Source organism: Myotis brandtii, unplaced genomic scaffold, assembly GCF_000412655.1.
Source record: "Myotis brandtii unplaced genomic scaffold, ASM41265v1 scaffold456, whole genome shotgun sequence".
In the NCBI taxonomy this organism is placed as follows: domain Eukaryota; kingdom Metazoa; phylum Chordata; class Mammalia; order Chiroptera; family Vespertilionidae; genus Myotis; species Myotis brandtii.
In genome coordinates, this window is record NW_005367431.1 from 5,441,461 (window position 1) to 5,465,670 (window position 24,210).

Here is a 24,210-nt window from a genome sequence, read left to right on the forward strand (position 1 = left end):
CCGGACCTGAAGACCAGGCCGGAGCCGGCGCCTGACGGCGTGACACTCCCCGGAGCAGGTCGTTTTCCCCGTCCTGAGACTCGGTCCTCGGCTGTCAGGGGGATGAGGATCTCCGTTCCGAGGATCGCAGTGAGTACTCGGCGAAACAGCGCCCTTAGAAGAACCCGGCCCGGGGGCGGGCACGCGGGAGGCATTCGGGAGCGGAGTCGGATCTTCCTTCACATCCCCGCGCGGCCGCTCACCAGCAGGGAGGCCTCGGGTTCAGGGCCCCACTTCACCCGGTGAGCGCCCCGACTGGACTAGAGGAGCCTGCAGTCCCTCCCCGGTGACAGTTAAGAGCAGTTCCTCACAGGGCTGCCTGCCGCCCATGTGAAGGTTTCAAGTCCGTTGCAGTGGTTCTCAACCTTCCTAATGCCGACCCTTTAATACAGTTCCTCATATTGTGGTGACCCCCAATTTCATTGTTACAAATTGAACATAATTAAAGCATAGTGATTAATCACAAAAACAATATGTAATTATATATGTGTTCTCCGATGGTCTTAGGAGACCCCTGTGAAAGGGTCGTTCGACCCCCAAAGGGGTCGCGACCCACAGGTTGAGAACCGCTTGTTTAGCGGAATCTGACCAGAATATAATAAGGAAGTCAGAACGTATCACACGTTTTGAAGTCCCAATTCATGGAACTTTGTTTCAGTTTTGGGTTTGTGCACCAGGTGCAGCCTAAACATGTGTTTCATATTGTGGACTGAAGTCAAAATAACTGAAAGCCACCGTTTAGAGTTGAAGTGATTTGGGTTTCAGGATAGAATGTGTTCTCACCCCTTGGCGGGGGTGAAAGGACAGGATGGAGAGAGTGATGGGATGGTCTGGATTCCCCCTGCTCTTCCCTTCGGGATCTGGAGCGTACAGACAAGATGAGGTTGGAGCATACAGACAAAATATCCAGATGGTCGAGTTCCATTCAGAAATACTGTGATGCCCCAGTTCAGTTCCTTGTGAAACAGGCAAACTTGGCTCTGGCTCAGCTTAGCTCAGTGTCATGGATTATCCCTGCTTTCACGTCACAGTTTCAGGCAAGGGGGTTGGTAAATGTCTAATTGAATGATACACTCCGTGGCCTTTCTTTGGAAATATTGTGGCCCCCGCAGGACTAACACAGGCCTTACTGAGGACTTCTCCCTTTGGCTTCTTTGTCATTTGCATCATTGTCATCCTTTACCCATTTATTGAGCATGATGGGTCAGGCCTTGTGCTACTACGCACATTCTGTAGTTCATCTCAGTCATCTGTCACATAAGCCCTGGAGATGAATGCTAACTCTAAGAGATAGGTAGTGTTACCCACTGTCATCTCCCACCTGAAGATGAGGAAAACTGAGGCTGAAACAGGTGAATTAACTTGCTCAAAACCAGATAAGTTGAGGAACTAACCAGGCTTTGAGCACCTCCTATAGTTTCCCCGAAAGGAAAGATTAGCAGGAAGTAAATATGTTGTATCAATTAGTTTATGCTGTGTAACAAATCACCCCAAAACTTAAAAGCTTTAAACAACAAGCATTTCTTCTTTCTCACGATTCTGTAGATTGCCTGGGAAGTTCTTTTCTGAGCCAGTTGGCTTGGGCTAGGTAGTTTGGAATGGCCTCACTCGCATAGCCAGTTGATATTGGCTGTCACCTGCGGTGATGGGCCACATGTCTCCAGCAGGCTACCCGAGCTTAGTCATATGGCAGCAGTTGTAGAGTTCCAGGAGCAAGAGAGGGAAGATCCAATTGCACAAGCACTTTTTAACTCTCGGCTTCTGTAATTTTTGCTAATGTCCCTTCAGACAAAACCAGTTTCATTGGCGAAATCCAAATTGAAGGGTGGATAGACTTCACCTTTTGAGTGGAAGAACTGCAAAACACTGTGGCTTCCCCACCCCAGTATACCCGAGTTCTCTTGAAAAAAAAAAAATATATATATATACATATATATATATATATTTTTTTCCAGACAGGAAGGGAGAGGGAGAGAGAGATAGAAACATCAATGATGAGAAAGAATCATTGATCGGCTACCTCTTGCACGTCCACACTGGGGATCGAGCCCACAACCAGGCATGTACCCTGGTTCATAGATTGACGCTCAACCACTGAACCATGCTGGCTGTGCCCGAGTTATCTTTTGTTGTGTAACAAATTACTTCCAAATTTAATGGCTTAAAACATCTCTCTCACAATTTCTGGCTTAGTTGGGTGGTTCTGGCTCTGTTCTCTCATGAGCCTGAAGTCTTCTGAGACTTTGACGGGGGCTGGAGGATCCACTTCCAGGATGGTGCACCGACATGGCTGGCATTGGAGCAGGCCCTTGGCAAGAGGCCTCAGTTCCTTGCTAAATGAACCTCTCCTTGGGACTGCTTGCGTGTCCTCAGGACATGGCGGCTGGCTTTCAGCAGAGCAAGGGACACAAGAGAGAGCAAGGTAGAAGCCACAATGTCTTTTATGGCCTAGCCTTAGAAGTCACGTCCTGGCGATTCTGCAGTATCCCATGGTCCCACAGGTCAGCCATACTCAAGGTGTGAGGGAACCACCGAAGGGTGTGGACACCAGGAGGTAGAACTCACCAGAGGCCACCTTAGAGGTGGCTACCACACTACCATACATGTTAAGTGACTACTAAAAATGCCTTCCTTCTCATGTTTATTTGGTAATTTGACTGAGGATTCAATTCTCTACGAATTTTGAAGAGATTTCTCTGTTTTCTTCTAGCTTTGAGAAGTATGATGTTATTCTGATTCCTGGTTCTTTGTCTGGGTTTCCCCTCAGTTCCTTTCTAGAAGCTTTTAAGACCTTCTCTTGGTAACCTAGTATTCTGACATGTGAGGATGTTTGTGGCTCTGTCTTTTTGTGGCAGATACCTAATGGACCCTTCCAGTTTAGAAACTCTAGTTACAGAACGTGGGCATACAGGTTAGGACATCTGCTTGCATGTGCACGAGGCCCCTTGCAGGGAAATATTTAGGGAGATGACGAGAAGGGGCCGGGGCTAGGGTCCTGCTCTGCCCGGTTCTCCACTGTCTTCTAGTACAGAGTTCCATGAGACTCAGAAATTTGAATGTGGCCTTCCAGCTCATTGTGAAGGTTTATTTGTCAAGGTAGCAGAATAGGCAGTATTTTATTTCACATTTTATTAGCTCCATTTATAATTGTTAAGTATGCTTCCTTTTGTACTCTCGACCCAGTCCCACAAATATTAGGAATGGCCTGCTGGGCAAGTTGCTTAGCTTCTCTAAGCTTCAGATTTGTTGTACATAAATGGGAATAAAATTACCTACTTTGAAGGGTTTTATTATGAGGGTAATATGAGATAATGCATGAAAAATGTTTGGGTTGATGGGAAAAGGTTATCGCTATTGCCGAGCAAGCCTTTCAACTCAGCGCCCCTGTCTGGTTGGATGGGAAACAGCAATTACTTAGAAGGCTGAATTTGGAAAAAACTGCACTTAGCTGATTTGGGAATCAACCTTAGCCTCTGTTGTTCGGCCTGCTGCTTCGTTTGCACTCCTATATTTGTCTGAAAACAAATGGGAATCTCACTGACTTCTGGGACTAGTCTGGGGCAGGTGGGAAGAGCTTCCATTTTTTTTCTTTCTCATACTTCCAGGCTCCATCTGCAAACATTTCCTTACTCAAGAACAGAATTTGGCCCTGGCAGGTGTGGCTCAACTTGTTGGGGGGGTGGGGAGGGGATGTGCAGTAGGCAGCTGATCAATGTTTCTCTCTCTTCCTCTCTCTCTCTAAAATCAATAAAAACGTTTTTATTTTTAAAGAACTTAATATGGCCCTAGACAGTTTGGCTCAGTGGATAGAGCGTTGGCCTGTGGACCAAAGGGTTCCAGGTTTCATTTTGGTCAAGGGCACATACCTTGGTTGCAGGCTTCTCCCAGGCTCGGGCCCTGGTCGGGGCTCATGCAGGAGGCAACCAATTGATGTGTTTCTCTCACATTGATGTTTCTGTTTCCCTCTCTCTCCTACACTCCCTAAAAATCAATGGGAAAAATATCCTCAGATGAGGATTAACAAAAAATAAATGATGTCTTTAATAAAAACACCAAAAAACTGAATTTGTATCCATTTTGCCATATTGCTTATCTCAATGAGGCTATAACACTTTTGAGGCAAACTGAAGAATATAGTAATGATAATAGCTAGTATGCAAATGGTACTGATAATGTGTCAAGTACTGTCCAAAGGGCTTTATGTATACGTGTATTTTTTAATCTTTACAACTACAAGTGTCCTATTATCTCCATTTTATAGATGAGAAAACCAGGGCCCAGGAAGGCTAAGTGACTTGCCAGAGGTCACACAGCTGGTTAATAGTGGAACTAGGATTTGAACACAGGCAGTAGGCCTCCAGAGTCTGTGTTCTTACCACATTGAGCCTTCTCTAAATATTTATTAATATTGAGGCCCAGCCCAGTGTGGCTCAGTGGTTGAGCATCGGCCCATGAATCAGGTCACTGTTGAATTCCCAATCAGGGCACGTGCTTGGGTTTCAGGCTTGGTCCCCAGTAAGTGGTGTGCAGGAGGCAGCTGATCAGTGATTCTCTCTCATCATTGACGTTTCTTTCTCTCCCTCTCCCTGAAATCAATAAAAACAAATTTAAAAAATATATTAATTGAGTACTTACTGTGTGTCAAGTTGAGACTCTGGAGCTCAGGCTCTTAACCACCATGTTGTATTTGGGTTACCTTGGACAAGTCTTTTTCCTCAGAACTTCAGTTATAACAATCCTATATAATAAAAGGCTAATATGCAAATCGACAGAACAGTGGAACAACGGGTGGCTATGACGCGCACTGGCCACCAAGGGGCAGGCACTCAATGCAGTCCACAGGGGGAGCACCACTCAGCCAGAAGCCAGGCTCACAGCTGGTGAGCACAGCTGTGGTGTCGGGAGCCTCTCCTGTCTCCATCATTGACGTTTCTTTCTCTCCCTCTCCCTGAAATCAATAAAAACAAATTTAAAAAATATATTAATTGAGTACTTACTGTGTGTCAAGTTGAGACTCTGGAGCTCAGGCTCTTAACCACCATGTTGTATTTGGGTTACCTTGGACAAGTCTTTTTCCTCAGAACTTCAGTTATAACAATCCTATATAATAAAAGGCTAATATGCAAATCGACAGAACAGTGGAACAACGGGTGGCTATGACGCGCACTGGCCACCAAGGGGCAGGCACTCAATGCAGTCCACAGGGGGAGCACCACTCAGCCAGAAGCCAGGCTCACAGCTGGTGAGCACAGCTGTGGTGTCGGGAGCCTCTCCTGTCTCCGCGGCAGCACTAAGGATGTCCAACTGACAGCTTAGGCCTGCTCCCCGCAGGGACATCCCCCAAGGGCTCCCAGACTGCGAGAGGGTGCAGGCTGGGCTGAGGGACTCTACCTCCCAGTGCACGAATTTCATGCACAAGGCTTCAAATCCTTTAATAAATGCCCATTCCATGTTGGCTGCTTCACCTAATTCATCACCAACATCCTGGCTAGCATGTCCTGAGCTCTTTTTATGTGCCAGGCACTTTTCTAAGCACTTTTCGTGTTTTACTCATTAGATCATTGTATGATAGCTCTGCAAGGTTGATCCACAGAGAGGTTAAGTGACTTGCTCAAGGGTTCACATCTAGGAATTACGGGATTCAAGATTGGGTAGCCTTGTGGATTATCCAGCGCACTGTGGTTGCCTTTGGAGTCTTTGGTGCTCTTAGCAAATCAGTTCTGTGTCCAGGCACATGGATGAACTGTACTTTCCTGTCCCCTTGAATTTAGCTGCAGCCAATGATATAGGATGGAAATGATGGGTCACTTCTGGACATAGCTTAGGGGCCAACCTGAAACTGTTTGAGAAACACAGGTATAGATAGCTATATACAGTTTTGATGACCTGAACTTTCCTCATACTCCTCAGTTTTTAAAAATAATACAGTAGGCATCACAGAAAGAGAAGTCTGTGGACCTATGAAGACAAACTGTCTATGTCACCATTTAGCCAATAACCAGGGAGAGACTCAAGTGGATGTGGAACGCTAGTGGAGAAGCCCTGTGAAGGGGGCATCTGTCAAGGTGATTAGCCAGATGCTAACAAGGATTCTTCTGGGCATCAGTTACATGCAGCAGACAAAAAAACCATTCTTAGAAATGATCAGGGCCTGGCCTGGGCATCTTTTGCATTGGAGTCAGCCTTGCTGCAGAAGCCTTACATTGGGTATGTATGTCTGATTATAAGATAGTTAAATGTGACTGAGAATGTGTGCTTGGGGGTCAGGCCAACACACAGCATCACTGCTCACTGATTGTGTGACCCTGGGCACGTTCCTAATTTCTCTGTGCTTCAGTTTTCTCATTTTCAAAATGGGGCCATGACCACCTACCTACCTTGTGGGATCATTGTGATAATGGAGACAATGTATACGAGACAGAGAGCTGCTTGGCACATAGTAGGTGCATAACCAGCAGGGCCAGTTACTCTTACCTGAGTGCCAGACTTATTTGTGTCAGTCTAGTCCAGGGTCTAATACAGGTCCAACGGCTCAGCAAATGATGAATTAATAAGGGACTAAGGGCTAACTTACAAACTCTGGATAAAGTCATCCATCAGATACCATGTTCCACAATTAACTTCAATGCATATTAATTTCTAATAGTGAGAATTAGATCCAACAAAGAATTGGAGAAAGTAAGTCTAGACTATATATACACCCAAAATGCTTTCTTTAGGAAAGAAGCGGTAGTAAAACTGTGTTGTTGTGAGATGTAGGTTTAAGGTAAGATCCAACCCACTGGATGTATGCAGGGGCTGAAACCAAGCCCTTGACCCATTAGCAACTGCTGAAACTCCAGCAGCTCGGCCCATTCTCATGCGAATGGCAGGTTCTCATTAATTCCTTGTTGGCATGATCTGTCCACTTTAGTGTTATGTTCTCATTAGGAAGCCAGTGTAGGACTGAGACCTACCTGTGTCTTTCACACCCACAAGAAATGACTGAAAGGTGGAGGGGCATTCTTTGCAGTCAGAGAATCTGAATTTAAAATCCTTTCCTTTGCTAATTCCTAGCTATGCGGCTTTAACTGTGCTATTTCATGGTCTGAACCTCAGCTTCAACTATAATGGGATTAATAGCTTAGTCTAGGGCTCCAAGTGTAACAAAGGACAGTGCCTGGTCCCCACCAGGTGTTCCTTTTTATCTGAGTCCCTCCCTTTGCTTACAGGGCTCTCCCCCCTTTCCCAGTCTGCTATGCTACAAAAATCCAACCCCCCTTTATCCAGCCCAGGGATTAAGATCTCTGCCTCACAGCCCAGGAACCAGACCTTTTGTGACCAACTTCCATTCTTTGGCACAATAAGGGAGAAAGACCAACATTATATGGGATTTTTTGTTCGTTTTTTTATTTAGACATGGAATTTTTCTTTCATTTCATATAACTTATCTAATTAAAATATTCATCTTGGTAGTTACCACAAAAAAGTAACATAGAAAATTATATTTACATTTTGGGACCAAAATACAAATGAAGAGCAGGATGACACCTTGCTCCTTCCCCGCCCGCCTCCCAGAAAGAAAGAGAAAGCCCTAAAGAAACTGCTCATTAGATCAACGATCACAAAGGGTTAATTTGTAATTTGCTGATTTGTATGTAGTGTAGCACAGAAAAAAAAAATTGCACACGTTTTCACAAATGAGACCAAAAGTTTGACGTCATCCTATGTCTGTTTAGCAGCCATTTCAAGCACCCAGGTGAGGAGGTCATTTAGAAATTGGGTTTCTCCTCTTCCTTCATTCCTGGTTTCACCAAGTCACATTCCTGATGCAAATATGCTTGGAAGGGGAGGAGGAAAGTCCTGGCTCTATGCAAACAGGGGTGATCAAAAATCTTTATGGTAGTGATGTTGGGATGAAAATGTGTGTGTTTTTTCCCCTCCCTGTCTAAAGACTCCTAATAAAGGAAATTAAATCATACACAACTGAATCTGAAATGTGAAAAACTGGTCTCAATGACAAAGACTTGAACACACAGCTAAGAGACAGATTTAAGGTGGACACCTCGAGGAAGCTATTCTAGGCACCTGACCCAGATGTTCATTTGGTTTTAGGTAAGAGGCTTCCTAAGATTTGGGGATAGGGATGGAATGGTAATACAATCAATCAAGAGAAATAAAATCCATTCAGAGAAATAATGTTTTACCCAGTTAAAAAACAGCAAATTAAAACAGAGCAATACTTAGGTCACATCACAACAGGCACCTGCACAGCAATGCACTGATCTTGCTCCTAAGTAAACTCAAAAGGGAGGCCCTCCCTTCCCAAACCAGCTGGATGCCCCTGTGGTTCTCTCCCATCCTGATGCTATAGCTTGGACACTTTTGCTAAGTTGGCCCTTCGCTCCAAATTCTGGCTTACACACTCGGAAAGTAGAGAGAGCTTCAGCTGCAAAGTTCTCTACAAAACAGCAAATTGTTGTGCTCTTTCAGTCACATGATCTTACCTTTTAAAGAAAGCGAAAACAAAATCAATTTCCAACATAGCATTACAACTTTTAAAACCATTCACTTCTAATAGTAATTCATAGAGATTGAGATTAAAGTGCTGGCTCTTAAAATTCTGACGCTGTATCTGGGGGCGGGGGGCCCTACGGAAAGCCCTGCCATGTATTTGTGTTTTTCTCCCATGCTAGTGGGAGAAGGAAAAACAGGGAAGGAAAAAAAAACCCTAAAGTTTTGAATCAGACACTGGAAATTGTAAAAATGCTGGGATTCTGTGCAAATCGCTCTCCCAAGGGTCTGTGTCATCTAGTGAGCCTCAAAAATGAAAAATAAAAATAATCTGGAACTGCAAAATAGGATGGGGGGAAAAGACTCTAGACCTTTACAAATAGCCTCCCTTAATAAATACTATTTAATGAATAATAAAGAGTTGTACCTACAGAGGAACTCAAAGCAACACTGAGCAGGGTCTGAGGTGAGGGGTCTAACCTGGATGCTCCTGTCTGCTTGCTGAGGCCCCTCTAGGACAGGCAGCCCAGGACCCACTCCTCACCCTATGTGGAGCGGGCACCACAGGCTCTGGGGATGCCCAGTCCGCCCTCTGTACCAGAGTCCATTCAGGAGAGCTGAACTGGGACAGGGGAATGGCTTTCATTAGGCCTTTAACTTTAATAAAGGACCTGAACATAAAGGCTAAGTATGTGGTAGAGGACAAAAACCAAAGAAAACCTGGGGGTAATATAAATACAATCTGGGGCAATATTTATTAATTAAAACTATCTTATAGTTTACAAAGAAGCTAAATAACAACAGAAGTATAATTGACCTTAAAATGCTCAGTGAGACTGAGGCTTCACATCTTCTTCAGAGTTCTGAAGTGTTCTCAGGCAGGAGGCAGTGGCGCGGCACAGGCTCACAGATGCGACACCAGCGGACTGTGCAGGACTCGGAGACCAACGCTGCCACAAAGCAGAAGACTCGGGTCTCCTTTGGAAGTTCCATTCCCCAACCCCCACTGTCCTTGTCTTCCTCACCCCCAAATTCCATCTCCAAGGCAAGTCCTCAGTTTATCGTCGGGAGAATCTGTTCTTGAAAGCTTTAATTGTCTTAGCCATCATGGGGGCAATTTCTGTGGAAAGAGAAATAAGGCCATTGTTAGATCCATGGCAGTTTAGACATACAACACCAGCAGTTTACCATCAGCCAAAGTCTCGCCACTCTTGGTTCTGCACCACCAGGAAAATGGATGCGAGTAGTAGCTGTTGGCTAACATCACAACAGAAGCAGCAGCACAGAGCTACCACCTGCTGAGCACCTGCCAGACCTGAAACAATCACTATTTCTAACAACCTCACCAAGACTCAGACACTGGCTAACCTGCCCCCGTAAGTGGCAGAACTAATTCAATCCGGACTGTAAAGGCCATGGTGAGCCATAATTTAACTTTGTCTCATAACACCGAAACCAGCAAAAAGCACTCCCTTCCCATCCGTCTGCCCAGTGTAGCAACAGGCCTAACATGAGCTAAATGCAAATACCGCCTAAGGACTGATAAATCTGCGCTCAGCCAAAGCTTAAGCCAGGATTCCTACTCTCCCATGGGCTCTGAAGACAATAATGCTTTTAAGTTAGGACACCTCCTTAGAATACTGGGCATCGTCTATGGTAATCAAGTTAATAAAATAAAAACAGACCCAACTAGATATAAAAAATAAATACTTGGAAGCTGGGGTTTTAAGGTTGTAAAAACCTCAATAAGATGAACTATCATGTAGCTGTCAATAATGGTTATGAACCTGTTATTGCCTGGAGAATGTTTTACATTTAGATTTTTTAAAAAAGGGCAGAGTGTGAAAATGAACATTCATTATGATCATTATTTGAAAGATACACGTGCATTATGAACAAAGCGGGGGAAAAGAGGCCCTGACATGTAGACCAGCTATGTGCAAGGCATCATACATATGCTACATCCAGCACACAAAATAATGCAGGGTAATGACATTAAAGGGGTTCAAACACTAGTTTTGAAATATCTGAGCAGAAACCCCGAGTCACTCACTCTTCACAGTCGGTTTCCTGGGATCATAGGAAATGGTGCTGCTGACCACAGGCGCCAAGTGGGCACTGCTGGTGCTGGGGCCATCGTAGGCGGGCTCTTCCGGGCTGGCGGTAAAGCTATTGCTGCTGCCACTGTTGGAGGGAGCTTGGCTGCTTCCTATGGGGTAGGGGGCTGGCTTAATCCTGCAACACAGAACAAAGCTGGTTAGTCATGAGCATGAGAAATCCACCCTCAGCACCAACACCCTGAAGCTGGCCGGCCTTTCTGAGGAAGACTCAGTTTCGTGGCGTTGACCACTGCCTCCTGCCTGAGAACACTTCAGAACTCTGAAGATGTGAAGCCTCAGTTTCATTGAGCATTTTAAGGTCAATTATACTTTTGTTGTTATTTAGCTTCTTTGTAAACTGTAAGATAGTTTTAATTAATAAATATGGCCCCAGATTGTACTTATATTACCCCCAGGTTTTCTGGAAGTGGCTCTGAGATGACAGCGTCAGCCCTTTAGAAGGAATGATAGCCTCAACTAACTTTTCACTGTTTAGGTGTAAATCTGCAGGGCAAGGGCAGAAGCAGGGTGCTCTGTGGGGAGGCTGTTACACAAATCCAGGCAAGAACTGATGGTCCCAGACACAGCTAACAGCCATGGAGGTGGTGAGGGTCAGATTACGGGCATCTTTAGAAGGCAGGGCTGGTGGTATTTGTGCTGGATCAGATATGGGCATAAGAGAAATCAAGGACAATCTGAGTAGTGGTGTGAGCAACAGGAAGGATGGAGTTGCCATTTTCCCAGATGGAAAAACCAAGAGAGGATGAGGTTTAGAGGTAAAAATTAAAAGTTTAGCCAGGCCAGTGTGCCTCAGTGGTTGAGCATCGACCTATGAACCAGGTCATGGTTCAATTCCCAGTCAGGGCACATGCCAGAGTTGTGGGCTCGATCCCCAGTGGAGGGTGTGCAGGAGGTAGCCAATGATTCTCTCTCATCATTGATGTTTCTATCTCTCCCTCTCCCTTCCTCTCTAAAATCTATATATATAAAAGCCTAAGCAACCGGCCGACTGTTTGACCATCTGACCGGTAGCTATGATGTGCACTGACCACCAGGGGGCAGATGCTCAATGCAGGAGCTGCTGAGCTGTGGTGACTTGGCAGTCGCGGTTCTTGGGTGACGCACCCCGGAACCAGAGAGGGGGGAGCCCGATTCCTCATGGGGCCGTGCGATTCCACCTTTGGCTGTGGGTTATGTTGTTGCTGGGGCACTGTTGGCCCCAAATCCGGTTTACTGCCGCCGAGCTGACCAGTGACCACAGACACCCTTCGAGCCACTGCACCTTGGGCAGCCAGGGAGGGACCGCAGAAGATTGGCTCCAGGGCATATCCGGCTGTCTAGCCCAGTCCCACCCCGCCGGCCACCGGCTAATTAATTTCCTTTTAATGTGCACGAATCCGTGCACCGGGCCACTAGTATTAAATAAGTTAGTCATACAGTAAACACCATTTTTGCTTAAATGGGGGAAGGGAAAGCGTAAGTGTTTTCAGAAGCCAGGCCCCATTCTCTACTTAATCTTGACCTCTCTGAGAGTCAGCAATAATTATCCAGCCTGCACTGCAGTCAAGGAAGCTGGGGCTCCAGAACCCACTCTGCACTGCCATGCTTTCCCTCCAAAATGAATTGCCTGGGCTGCCTTCTCAGGGTGAGTGAAAGCTCATGGACCCTCTTCCCTGAGCTTGCAGAAACCAGAGCAGTAAAGATGGTACCTGATTTTTTCGGGCACAGCTGCTCCTCCTGTTCCAAACTTCTCCTGCCTCCTTCGAACATCACGAGGTGGTTTGGCTACAGAGTGGACAAAAGCCATCTTTGCCTGTCGGCCTGTGGAGAAATACGAAGATTAATACCTGCCTCTGGAACAGAGATGCTACTGTTAGTTCAATGATCTACACTATTGCCAGATAAAAGCTTATCAAGTGCCCCCAAAGCTGAGGGTTCACCAAGCCTGAAAAACGCTTTGTAGGGTAGCATAAGCAGTGGTAGAAAAACCCCCTCTGCCCCACTTGTGCAAATACAAGAGATTTAGGGGCCAGAGGCCCTACATCAGCAGGGCCTACCAAGACCCTGCTGTGGATCAGAGCACAGGGCTCACTATTTTGCCAGGCCCCGTCCTGCCGGTCCTTCCCCGCCTACCTTTGGGCTTATTGGCATGTGCAGATCGGATATTCTTTGTCAATAATTGTAGCCGCTGCTCTCGGGCATCCTGAAGCCTCAAGTACATCTCCCGCCATGACTCATACTCTTCTGGCCTTTCTTCCTTAAAGTCTCGGTGACAATGAACTTTCCATAATTGATCTGTTTCTTCAATTAATACCTAAAACCAGAACCAGGACGTCATTTATATGCAAGCACTCTTATGTATCTCTTTTCCACCTTTAATCACCTAGGTTTCCTAATGATTTTTTGGTCTACATAGAAATATATTAAAATACCATGGTTCTAGAAAAAAAATCAAATCACGAAATTAAAGTTAAATGTGATGCACCATACTAGCTGCTTTTGGGGGGTTGTGTGGCTAGGAGATAAGAAAACACAACATTAGTTTAAGATCATTCTTTTCCTTTATAAACATCAATGAAGGGTCAACCAGAATGAAGTCAAATCCAGGCATTTCCCAAGTGCTACACTGAACTGTATTGGCGAGGGGCCATCTAAGGAGGATATGTCAGGATTCAATCAGATAAGTGTGTCCCAGCATTAGGAAAAGGATATCTGGATCGATCTCAATGTGCCTAGGACACACCCAGCCCCTTGTGCTCTTTAAAAAATTCACCAGACACCTGAGTGTCAACACAAAGCTCTATCCCCGGCCTGGATCCCAGGGGTGGTGCTGCCAGAATTCTCCCTTTGCCTCTGTGACCAGGTAAGCTCAAAGGAGGTGTGGGAAGTGCTTTCCTGCTCCCTTTGAATCCCACCTAAGATTCTAGCCCAAGAGGCCCACTTAAGATGCCAGAGACAGATGCTAAAAATATTTTTGTTTAAAGGTCCACTGGCAAAACAAACACGCCCAGAACAGTGATCCAACCTGTGGCCTACCCTTCAGCTGCAGCCGATTCAGAGACAATGCTATTTTTGGAGACACAAGCCAGAAAACTGCCCTCTTCCCACCCAAACAGGATACTCACATGATTGTATTCCTCTATGCGATACAGCTGATCAGGCGTACACCTCTCCAAAACGGGTTCAAGAACAGAATACGGGACGCCTCCCACTTCAAAGATTGCTGCAGAGAATCAAAGGTGAAAGCGCTGAGTAGTAGCCAAGCCACCCAGTGATACTGCCCTAGCGAGCGCCACAACGTGCTTGAGAGCTAGAGAGAAGCATGTGACTTACAATCAATGTTGTTTTTAAGTACCCGGATGCACTGCTGGTGCAAGGTCATCATTTTGGGGAGATAGGCACACTTGGAACCAGAGTACACCTGCATCTTAGAATGCATTCTTCGTCCAGTGAATCCAACTTCCTCCTCCTCCTGGGAAGAAGAGTGTGCTGTAACACAAGAAACACAGAACATAAGTTACAAAGGCTCTAAGCCAGCCGTGGGCAAACTACGGCCCGTGGGCTGGATCCGGCCCATTTGAAATGAATAAAACTAAAAAAAAAAAAAAAAAGACCGTACCCTTTTATGTAATGATGTTTACTTTGAATTTATATTAGTTCACACAAACACTCCATCCATGCTTTTGTTCCGGCCCTCTGGTCCAGTTTAAGAACCCATTGTGGCCCTCGAGTCAAAAAGTTTGCCCACCCCTGCTCTAAGTTATCGAGTGAAAACCCTCCTTCCCACCCCATTCCTCAGCCTCCCTTCCCTTTCTCAGAGGCAACCAATGTCACCAGATTCTTGTGTCCTTCCAGAGTCTATGCAAAAGTAAGCAAATATGAATTGTGTTCCTTTTTAACCGATTAGTAACATGCTCACTACTATCATCGTTTTTTTTCATTTACCACATTTTAGAAATCATTCCATGTCAGTACATAGACTTTCCACATTTTTAAAAAGATTTTTAAATTGGCAGTTTGACTCAGTGGACACAGCGTCGGCCTGTGGACTGAAGGGTCCCAGGTTCGATTTCCGTCAAGGACACATGCCCGGATTGTGGGCTCAATCCCCAGAAGGGGGGGTGCAGGAGACAGCTGATCAATGATTCTCTCTCATCATTGATGTTTCTATCTCCCTCTCCCTTCCTCTCTGAAATCAATAAAAAAAAAAAAAGAAAAAGAAAAAAACATGGTAGCTAAGAGCTTTATCAGCTTTTAATCCACTACACAACCCTAAGAAACAGAAACCATTATTATTCTCATCTATAGAATATGAAACTGAAGTCCAAGGAAATTAAGTTACTACACAAGTTCATGTAACTTGTAGAAGGCAGAGATGGATTCAAACTCAAGACATCAAACTCCAGAGCCTGTCCAATTAAGAAACTCACCAAAATCTGATGACAGATCATGATTTTTAAAATCTTTCTTCCATTTAAAAAAAGATACAGAAAATTACCTTTTCGCTTTGGTTGGAAGGAGGATATCAATTCGAGGGAAGGAAGTGGCCGGTAATTGGCCTGTATCACAGGTAATGGGATGTCTGGCAACACTGGCAGGACATCGATGGGGACCTGCAGAGCAGAGACCAGTGACTGGAGTGCCCTTTTCTACAGGCACAGCTTCCCTTCCTCCTGTCCATACCCAACAGAATGGGCCAGGCAGTACCAGGATGGAGGAGGGCAACAGGCATGTCTGACACCTACGTCAGGAAATACAGACAGATGGGCCCAGCACCCAGGGCACCTCAGCAAACACTTTTCTTGGGTATTCTCCACCCTGGCAGGTAGAGGCCTGGAGGAAACTGAAATTCAACCAGCTATACAAAAGCCAGCCACGCAAAGAGCAGCAGGGTGGGTCCTGGGAGCTCTGCAGAGCCAGATGCTCTGAATGGGAAGCACCAAGGGGCTGAAGGGGTTACCTTTCTCGGCTTGGCTGCATCGGCTCCAGCTGCCTGATGCTTCTCTGACTTGTTTTCACTCACCTTAGGCAATTTCTGAACTGTATCCGAGCTTTTACTAGTGCTTTTCGAATCATTTTTTTTAAGTGCTTTTTCTCCAGTGGTCGCAGTTGAGGTTTTCACAATCTTTTTCTTTTTCTTCCGGGGCTGGTCATAGCTGAGATATGACTCAAAAGACATGGTGGGCTGCTCAAATTCATCATCCATATCCGTCTCCTCAACTCTAGGGAGGGAGCCCGCTGACTTTCTATCTGAATGAGTTTTCACTTTCCCTTCTTGAGTCTTTAGGTTGTTAGAAACCTTCTCTTTTGCTTTGGGCACCAGGTCTCCGGCCCCCTTTCCTCTGTCTAAGCTGTCTAGACTTTGCTTGTTTTTGTCTGATTTAGTTTTCTCTGAGTCTTTGTGCTTTTGCTTTTTACGGTGGTTGTCTGAAGCAGTCTCCAAGGGGGATGAAAACTTCTTGGAGTTGCCCTCTCTGTCCTTCTCTTTCTTGGTACCACTAGAGGGCGCTTTCTCCTTTGTGCCATCCCCTGAGAGGGGCCTCCGGTTTTCCTCTTTGGCGATGGCCTTGTGGGATTTCTCTCTGCTCAAAGGCGACTTCTCATCTCCCCTGGCATCCACTGGACGTTTTTCTTTATGGGATGATTTGTGCTCCTTGTTCTGACTCACAACCCCTTTCCCCCGGGGCTCACCCAGGTGTCTTTCCTGGCTGGCCCCGAGTCTGTCCTGAAAGGCATTACTGTGGCCCTTTCCAGGCTTCTGGTGTGGAACAAAGGGCTCATGGTCCTCATCTGGGGACCTGTAATGGTCCACGGACATCTGATGAGGACTGCTGGATGATGGAGGGGACTGCACATGGCCGTAATCGGAAGATTCATGATCTGAAGAGTAAACTGGTGAAACCCTGTGGCCCCTCTTTCGCTCATCTCGTCTCTCCTGACTGTGAGACACTTTGTGAGGTCTTTTGAACTCTGAGAGTTTTCTGTGTTTTTTCTGTCTGTGATCAGGACTATATGATTGGTTACTGAAGGCTTTCCAGTTTTCTTGATAGTCCCCCTCTATCTCCTCCTCCTCCTTCTGAAGAACATCCCTGGGGCGCTTTCGGGAATCATTCTTCTCAAAGTCCTGTTCATCAGGGTCAGTGTTTCTAAATAGAAGAATATACAGATAAAGCAGTTATAAACCTCAGTGTTATCCTTGTTCAGAGGACACAGTCACGGACCCTGAACTCACAAAAGAGCCACAGAGAAGGCAAGCGTTAGAAAGAAGGTCTTGGGAAGAAAGTAAATGTGTTCTGCTCAAAGACACTTAACAAAGTTTTAAAACTGGGAACTTATGCCCTGGGCGGCATGCTCAGTGGTTAGAACATTGGCCCATGCACTGAAGAGTCTTGGGTTCGATTCTTGGTCAAGGGCATGTACCTGGGTTGCCGGTTCGATCCCCGACCGTAGTTAGGGCTCATGTGGGAGGCAACCAATCGATCTCTCCCACACCGATGTCTCTGTCTCTCTCTCTCCTGCCCCACCGTCTAAAAAAAAAAGCAATGGGAAAAATATCCTTCTGTGAGGATTAACAAACAAACTAAAAACACAAAACCTGGGAACTCAAATATTTAATAAATGGAAAATGATGAGTTTAACTATAGGACACAAAGACCAAATATCTTATAGGCATGAAAATGCTTAATACAGGGACATATTTGTTACATAAAAACAAAGGGGCTGTTATATATAGTTTGTTCACAACTACATAAAAAGCCTTTTAAGAAAACATTAGAAACATCAAAATGTTAATAATATTTATCTTTGGATGGTAGACTTAAGAAATTTTGATTTTTATTTCTATTTTTAAATACTTTTTAATACTATAATCATGGATTATTTTAATATTTGAGGCAAAATATTTTAAATAAGAAGGCAGAGAGGAATAATAGACAATCATTTCTGTCTGTAAACACGCCAAATGCCAGCTTTAACCATGAAACTGAACAGACCTAGAGTAATGTTCTTACCGCTCCACAGGAACCAGCTTCTTCCACTGGGCCACGAGGTCCCTGGCAAAGCTTCCCACGTGCTCGTGTTTTCGTAAGCTATTTACCGTCTTCCCAACGCCTGTCTCCTACAAATTGAACACATGAATTTTTAGAGTTGTGGAAATAGGCTCACAATTTTCAAAGAAATCAGACCTCTTGCTTTTTAACAAACTAATAGCTTCCTTCTTAAAATGTATCTTGCAAGCCTCAGTACAAAATTAGTTTGTTTCTATACCCCAAACCTCTGACACACAGTAGCAAACAAAGCATACCAGATCAGAAGAGGAGACACTGAATTAAAACACTTCTACAATAACCAGTGATTCTGGCCGGTGCCAGATACTGAGCTAACAGCTTTGCATACAGTATCCCAGTCAATCCTCACAGTAACAACTCTGTGAGACAGGAATCTACCCAATTTTACATAGAACGGGCTAAAGTCACAGAACTTGGATTTGAACCCAGGACTAGTTGATGACAAAGCCAACATTCTTTCAATTTTTAGAAAAATATTTTTGAGATAAAATTCATGTAACATAAAATCCACTATTTTAACCATTTTAAAGTGTATAGTTCAGTGGTTTACAGAATATTTACAATACTTTGCAGCCACCACCACTGTCTAATTCTAGAACATTTGTCACCCTAGAAAGAAACCCTGCTGCTCCCCATCGCCCCCACCCCCTGGCAACCACTAACCTACTTTCTGCCTATGACAGTGATGGCAAACCTTTTGAGCTCGGTGTGTCAGCATTTTGAAAAACCCTAACTTAACTCTGGTGCCGTGTCACATATAGAAATTTTTTGTTATTTGCAACCATAGTAAAACAAAGACTTATATTTTTGATATTTATTTTATATATTTAAATGCCATTTAACAAAGAAAAATCAACCAAAAAAATGAGTTCGCGTGTCACCTCTGACACACGAACTTGTGAGGTGTCATAGGTTCGCCATCATTGGCCTATGACCTGCCTATTCTGGACATTTCATATACATGGAATCATACAATACATGACCTTGTGTTTCCTTTCCTTCACTTCCAAAGCCCATGTTCTCTGTCTTACGGTACAATCTCTCCCATTAGGAAGGGGATAGGATATAGTTTTGTTTTATTTCTAGGGTGGATATAGTTTTATATAATATCTGAAGTTATACAGTTCTTACCACAAGAATGTCTACTGTTATAGGCAAGGCGGAGAGCTTCTTCAAATATTTTAATAGCTATAGAGAGAATAAAATAAACATTAATTCCTATAAACACAAACATTCACTGGAACAAATAAGAATAATATCTGACAGTTAAATACTTAGTCTAAGTATTATACAGTAACAACAAGTATGGTTATTATCCCAATTTTACAAGTGTGAAAACAGGCTCAGAAAAGGTAAGTTACTTGCCCTAGGATGCAAGTAGGACGAGATTCATTCGGGTCTGTGGCTTAGATTCCCGGCTTTTTTTTTTTTTAATACATTTTATTGATTTTTTTTACAGAGAGGAAGGGAGAGTGATAGAGTTAGAAACATCGATGAGAGAGAAACATGGATCAGCTGCCTCCTGCACACCCCCTACTGGGGATGTGCCCACAACCAAGGTACATGCCTTTGGCCGGAATCGAACCCAGGACCCTTCAGTCCGCAGGCCGATGCTCTGTCCACTGAGCCAAACCGGTTAGGGCTAGATTCCCGGTTTTTAACCACTGTGCTACACCAACAGGAAATGAGACTTAAAGAGAATCAAACCTACCAACTCTAAGAAAAGTTATCAACTATCATTTTGAGAGAATTTCTAAGAAAGGTACTGATCTTAGGGAAATTACCCATGGACTTGGCACAGAGGAAAAGAAAAAGGAGCAGAAGTCTCCATAAGAAAAGGGTATCATGTTTCCAGGCAGAGTCAGCAGTGTTTAACAGAACTGTTTTTTGGAAACAATGGGAAGGCAAGACCAATTTCAAGTTGCCAGAATTAGAGCATTGCCATTAACGGTAAACACACAATGTCTGGGTATATTAGAAAAGTGATCTGGGTTTGGTCACATTTCCTGTCCCTAAAACTAGGTCAAAATCAGGACAGCACTGCTGTTAAGACAGTTCCAGAGTCAGAGACAGGCTTGTTTTTCCCTGTCACCTCCTTGCCAGGCGATCTTGTACAAGTCAGTAACCTCTCTGCACCTCATTTACTCCATCTGCAAAATAGAAACTGGATCCTGTTTCTACCTCACAAGTGTGAGGATTCACAGAAACAACCATGAGTAGTCCTTAGCCATCGAGTCCTATAAAGCTCAATAAATGTTTATAATTAATCATTTCATTCATCAAGGAACAGATCTTTATTTATTTTTTTGTTTTGTTAATCCTCACCCAAGGATATTTTTTCCATTCATTTCTAGAGAGGGGTAGAGACAGAGAAACATCAATGTGAGAGACATACATCAACTGGGGGCTGCAACCGAGGTACATACCCTTGACTAGAATCGAACCCATAGCCCTACAGTCCGAGGGCCAACACTCTAACCCAGCCGTGGGCAAACTACGGCCCGCGGGCCGGATCCGGCCTGTTTGAAATGAATAAAACTAAAAAAAAAAAAGACCGTACCCTTTTATGTAATGATGTTTACTTTGAATTTATATTAGTTCACACAAACACTCCATCCATGCTTTTGTTCCGGCCCTCCGGTCCAGTTTAAGAACCCATTGTGGCCCTCGAGTCAAAAAGTTTGCCCACCCCCCTGCTCTAACCACTGAGCAAACCGGCCAGGGCTCAAACAGACCTTTACATGCCTACCCTTGATCCTCAACCAGATAGTCCCCAGCCAATTCAAAGTTCTACTTGCTCCATTTCCACCAGAAGTCATGTATGTACATGTAAACACACTACCATTCAAGAAGTTGCAAGTTACAACTAGTTCAAAAGAGAGAACTGTGACTAACCTTTACATTTACATATTAGAGAACACAATCTGTTCTTTTTCCATGTGTAGCCCAGGACATATAAGTATGTCACAAGCTATAGGTGGAGTAGCAAGTATGTTTTTCTGGTCACTCTACTTCAATAATTACTGAATATGGTCACTAGGCAGAGCAACTGGATCACAAGTAATAACACTGTGTGACCAGGAACAAATGAGAAGCAAGTGGTGGATCTAGGGAGTTTCACCTTCATAGCTGAGTGAAAATTATACTCCACTTCAAATCTGGCTTTGTGTTCTGAAGTGAACATTAAGATGAGAAACTTCCAATATCCAACTTAGGAAAAAGTTTATGTGTATTTCTTGCCATCAAAGCTATGGGTACAAAGATTAATGACAATTCCTCTCCTTGAAGGAACACTGAGAATCACTGAAAAGGTTAGAAATAGGTTGTCTCCCCTAATACCAGTCCCGGGAAGGCATTTATATGCCAACTACTGTGTGTCGATGACTATGTTAAGTTCTTACATGTGTCACCTCATTTATTTCATCTTCATTAACCACCTCTATAAAGTGGATATTATTCTCCCCATTTTATAGATATGGAGACCGAGCTCAGTGAGGCTAGGTAACTTACCTAATGAGCTAGTAATCAAGTATACCTACCACAGTATGTGCTACAAAGCCAGAAGAAACATCCAAAACAATACTGTCCTTAGGAAACAGAGCTGTAGTTTACCCTAAAGCAAAAAGCTCCTCCTTATAGTATCATATTGTCAGACAGTTTAGAGTCCACAGCGTAAAGGTTGCCCTGGGGACAAAGGATCCTCAGGAGCTCTAGGAAGCCAATGTTAAGGATGGGTCAGAAGTCACTGAGAGGTGTTCCGTCTCAAAGCCTAGCACTAACTGGAGGAGCAGATGCTACCTTCCTGGTTTGCTTTGGGCTCGTAAGGGCGACTTAAGAGGAGACAAAGCTAAAGCCCTGGAGATTTTCAAAACGATTTAGCCCCATAAGTGAGAGGAAAGGGACTTCAGAGCCCTCTATTTTCAATGAGGTTCAAGAAAAAACACACAAAGCAATAACAAGGTAAAAGCACTTTGGGCATCCTCAGGTAGATGGAAACTTGTTATTAAGCCAAAAGACCATTGTAGAGTTTGCAAGAACTGATAACAGGTCACTGAGAAATGTCAAACATTTGCACAGTACAGTGGGGCCTTGACTTACAAGTTTAATTCGTTCGGAGACTGAGCTTGTTAAGGAGCTCGTTAACTCAAATTACTCTGTCAACTCAATGCAAAAAATCGCCGAGAGACAGCTGGTATCTCAAAAAACTCGTTAGTCGGGACGCTCGTAAGTCAAGGCCCCACTGCACATGCGTAGGAATTCAGCTGTCCTCTGCACACGCCTTCGAATCCAAAGAGCAGAAGATGTTCATAAGGTTGACTCCTTAGTCTCCACTTGCCATCAAACTGTGTTCTGGGTAGTTTCACATTCAAAATGTAACAATGGACAGGTAACTTTACCAGCCATAAAAATTATTTCCCATAACATAGTAGCGATCAAGTGATCCTGGTCTCTGCCTGACACCTTTGCACCAAGTAAACCCTGACCATAGATAGACTTAAAAGTGAAAATAGTTAAACACCAATATTAATACCAGAAAATCCACGAACATATGCATGGAATCCACCCTTTGGCTAATAATGGTTTGAAATCAGGATTTAGTTGCAATTCGGTACTGCTATATAATCATCTTGCAATTTCAAGAACAACCTGTGGGAGCTTGTTGGGTTAACAGAAGGTTGAGGAAAAGGCCATTGTGCCAGCTTGCAGTTTCCCCCCTGCAGTTAGCTCACTTCTGAACGCTAGCTAATGTGCCCTTTGCAAAAATGATCTCCCAACATTTTCTCATCTTCTTTTAATTTTTAAAAATTGATCTTAGAGAGATGGAGGGGGAGAGGGGAAGAGAGGGAGAAGGAGACACACAGAAACATCCATGTGAGAGAAACAACCTCATATCCACAGGTTGCCTCCCACATACAACCCAACTAGGGATCAAACAGCAACCTAAGTATGTGCCCTGATCAGGAATCGAACCTGCCACCTTCTGGTGTATAGGACAACCAACTGAGCCAAACTGGCCAGGGCTTTTCTCGTCTTCTTAATGTTCACTTCAGAACACAAAGCCAGAAGTTCAGGGTGATTTCCTATCTGGGAAGAGAAAGCCCAAATACTGGCAATAATCTCTAATAGTTCAAATAGGACAAGAAGTCAAACCTTTCCCTAATTTGGAATTTCGTTCACATCTACTACTAGAAAAGCTACTTCAAAATTTAAATTCTAGTGGAAGAATGACTATAGATACTACCTGGTGCATATTTTTAACCTGATAGATCAAAATTAGGGTTAGGAGATGGATTTACATAATAATGCTTTAGGTTTTAAAGATCAGTCACAAACCTACAGAGTTTAGGAAAACAAACTGGTACTAAAAAATAGTGAACATTAGAAGTCCAAAAAGGGTTATTATAAAAAGAAACTTGTAAAGATGCCTGGCCACTAAGTACTGAAGCCACAATAGAAAATAACACAATAATAAGCATTTACATTTTCACAGATTTAAAACTAAAATGGCTTCCTAAATAAGTGGATCTTTGAGCTAGGTATGAATTCGAAGAGTTAAAAAGTGGCCTGTTGGTGAGATGCTGTATGCAGCCTTTACAAATGGAGAAAAAAACCCTCGTCTATGACAAGCTGGGAACAAGGTGAAGAGAAAGGGCCCCTTCAAAAAAAATGGTGAAGGGTGGTGATTAGTATCTACTGGGCACTTCCCATGAACCTGGCACTTCTGCCTTTTAGTTTATCTTAGGAAGCAGCAGGTGAGGAAGCAGGCTGAGCAAAGGATGTCCCCACCGTCCGTGGCTGGTAAACGGGCTAGAACCAGAATCTCACCACCCCTTCATCTCCCCCGCCTTCTCAACAGGCACTCTGGGGCTGAGACCCAACTCTCAGAACTGCACACTCGCTAGAATGCCGACAGAGAATGTCAAACCGAGGTGTTTTCATCCGTGTGTTTAAATTTAAAAAATTTTAACACCCACCTCTCCCAGACACGGATAAGATGGATAACAGAAAGTCGGAGAGGGAGATGAATGCATTTAACTTAGAAAAGCTTAAAAAATAAAACAAAATTAGCTGAATACAATTAAAAATGGTTGCCCATCACTCGCTGCAAAACGAGAAACGTTAGCTCTTACCTTTCTATGAAGTGAGGCCAGCAGGAAATCTACCCGCAACTTCTAACCTTTTTCTTTTTCCAATCACAACCTAAGTTTTTAGGCTCTGTACAGATAGGAGACGTGAGGTTTATTTTGCTTCGTTTTTTAAGGGATTTACTCGGAAAGTGAAATGGTCCAAGTTCTGGTATCAAAACGTCTCTTGGAGATGCAGGACCACACGCCAAGCCTAGACTCCTCGTTCGCAGGCAGACTCACCTCCTCCTCCCAACAAACATCAGAGACGAGAAACCTTCGCAGGGAGGGACGGGACGGGACGGGACGGGACGGGACCGGGCGGGCAGGAGTGAACTCCGGGCGAGCGCTCCCGACAGGAAACAGCTGGCCCGGGACGCCCCGCCC

The 24,210-nt window shown here is 44.3% G+C and overlaps 1 protein-coding gene across 1 annotated transcript in view; it reads right to left on the minus strand.

Moving 5' to 3' along the window:
* Positions 1-9,259: 9,259 nt before the first annotated feature.
* TCEB3 (transcription elongation factor B (SIII), polypeptide 3 (110kDa, elongin A)) overlaps positions 9,260-24,210 on the minus strand; it is a 35,364-nt gene continuing 20,413 nt past the window's right edge. Inside the window, exons 2-11 of the mRNA XM_014546913.1 lie at positions 18,830-18,886; positions 17,642-17,748; positions 15,592-16,777; positions 15,130-15,244; positions 13,965-14,120; positions 13,757-13,854; positions 12,765-12,945; positions 12,341-12,452; positions 10,586-10,767; positions 9,260-9,652 (exon numbers count right to left, since the gene is read on the minus strand). Of these exons, the coding sequence (XP_014402399.1) occupies positions 9,591-9,652; positions 10,586-10,767; positions 12,341-12,452; positions 12,765-12,945; positions 13,757-13,854; positions 13,965-14,120; positions 15,130-15,244; positions 15,592-16,777; positions 17,642-17,748; positions 18,830-18,886 (2,256 nt within the window). The 3' untranslated portion in view covers positions 9,260-9,590. The remainder of the gene's footprint in view (positions 9,653-10,585; positions 10,768-12,340; positions 12,453-12,764; positions 12,946-13,756; positions 13,855-13,964; positions 14,121-15,129; positions 15,245-15,591; positions 16,778-17,641; positions 17,749-18,829; positions 18,887-24,210) is intronic.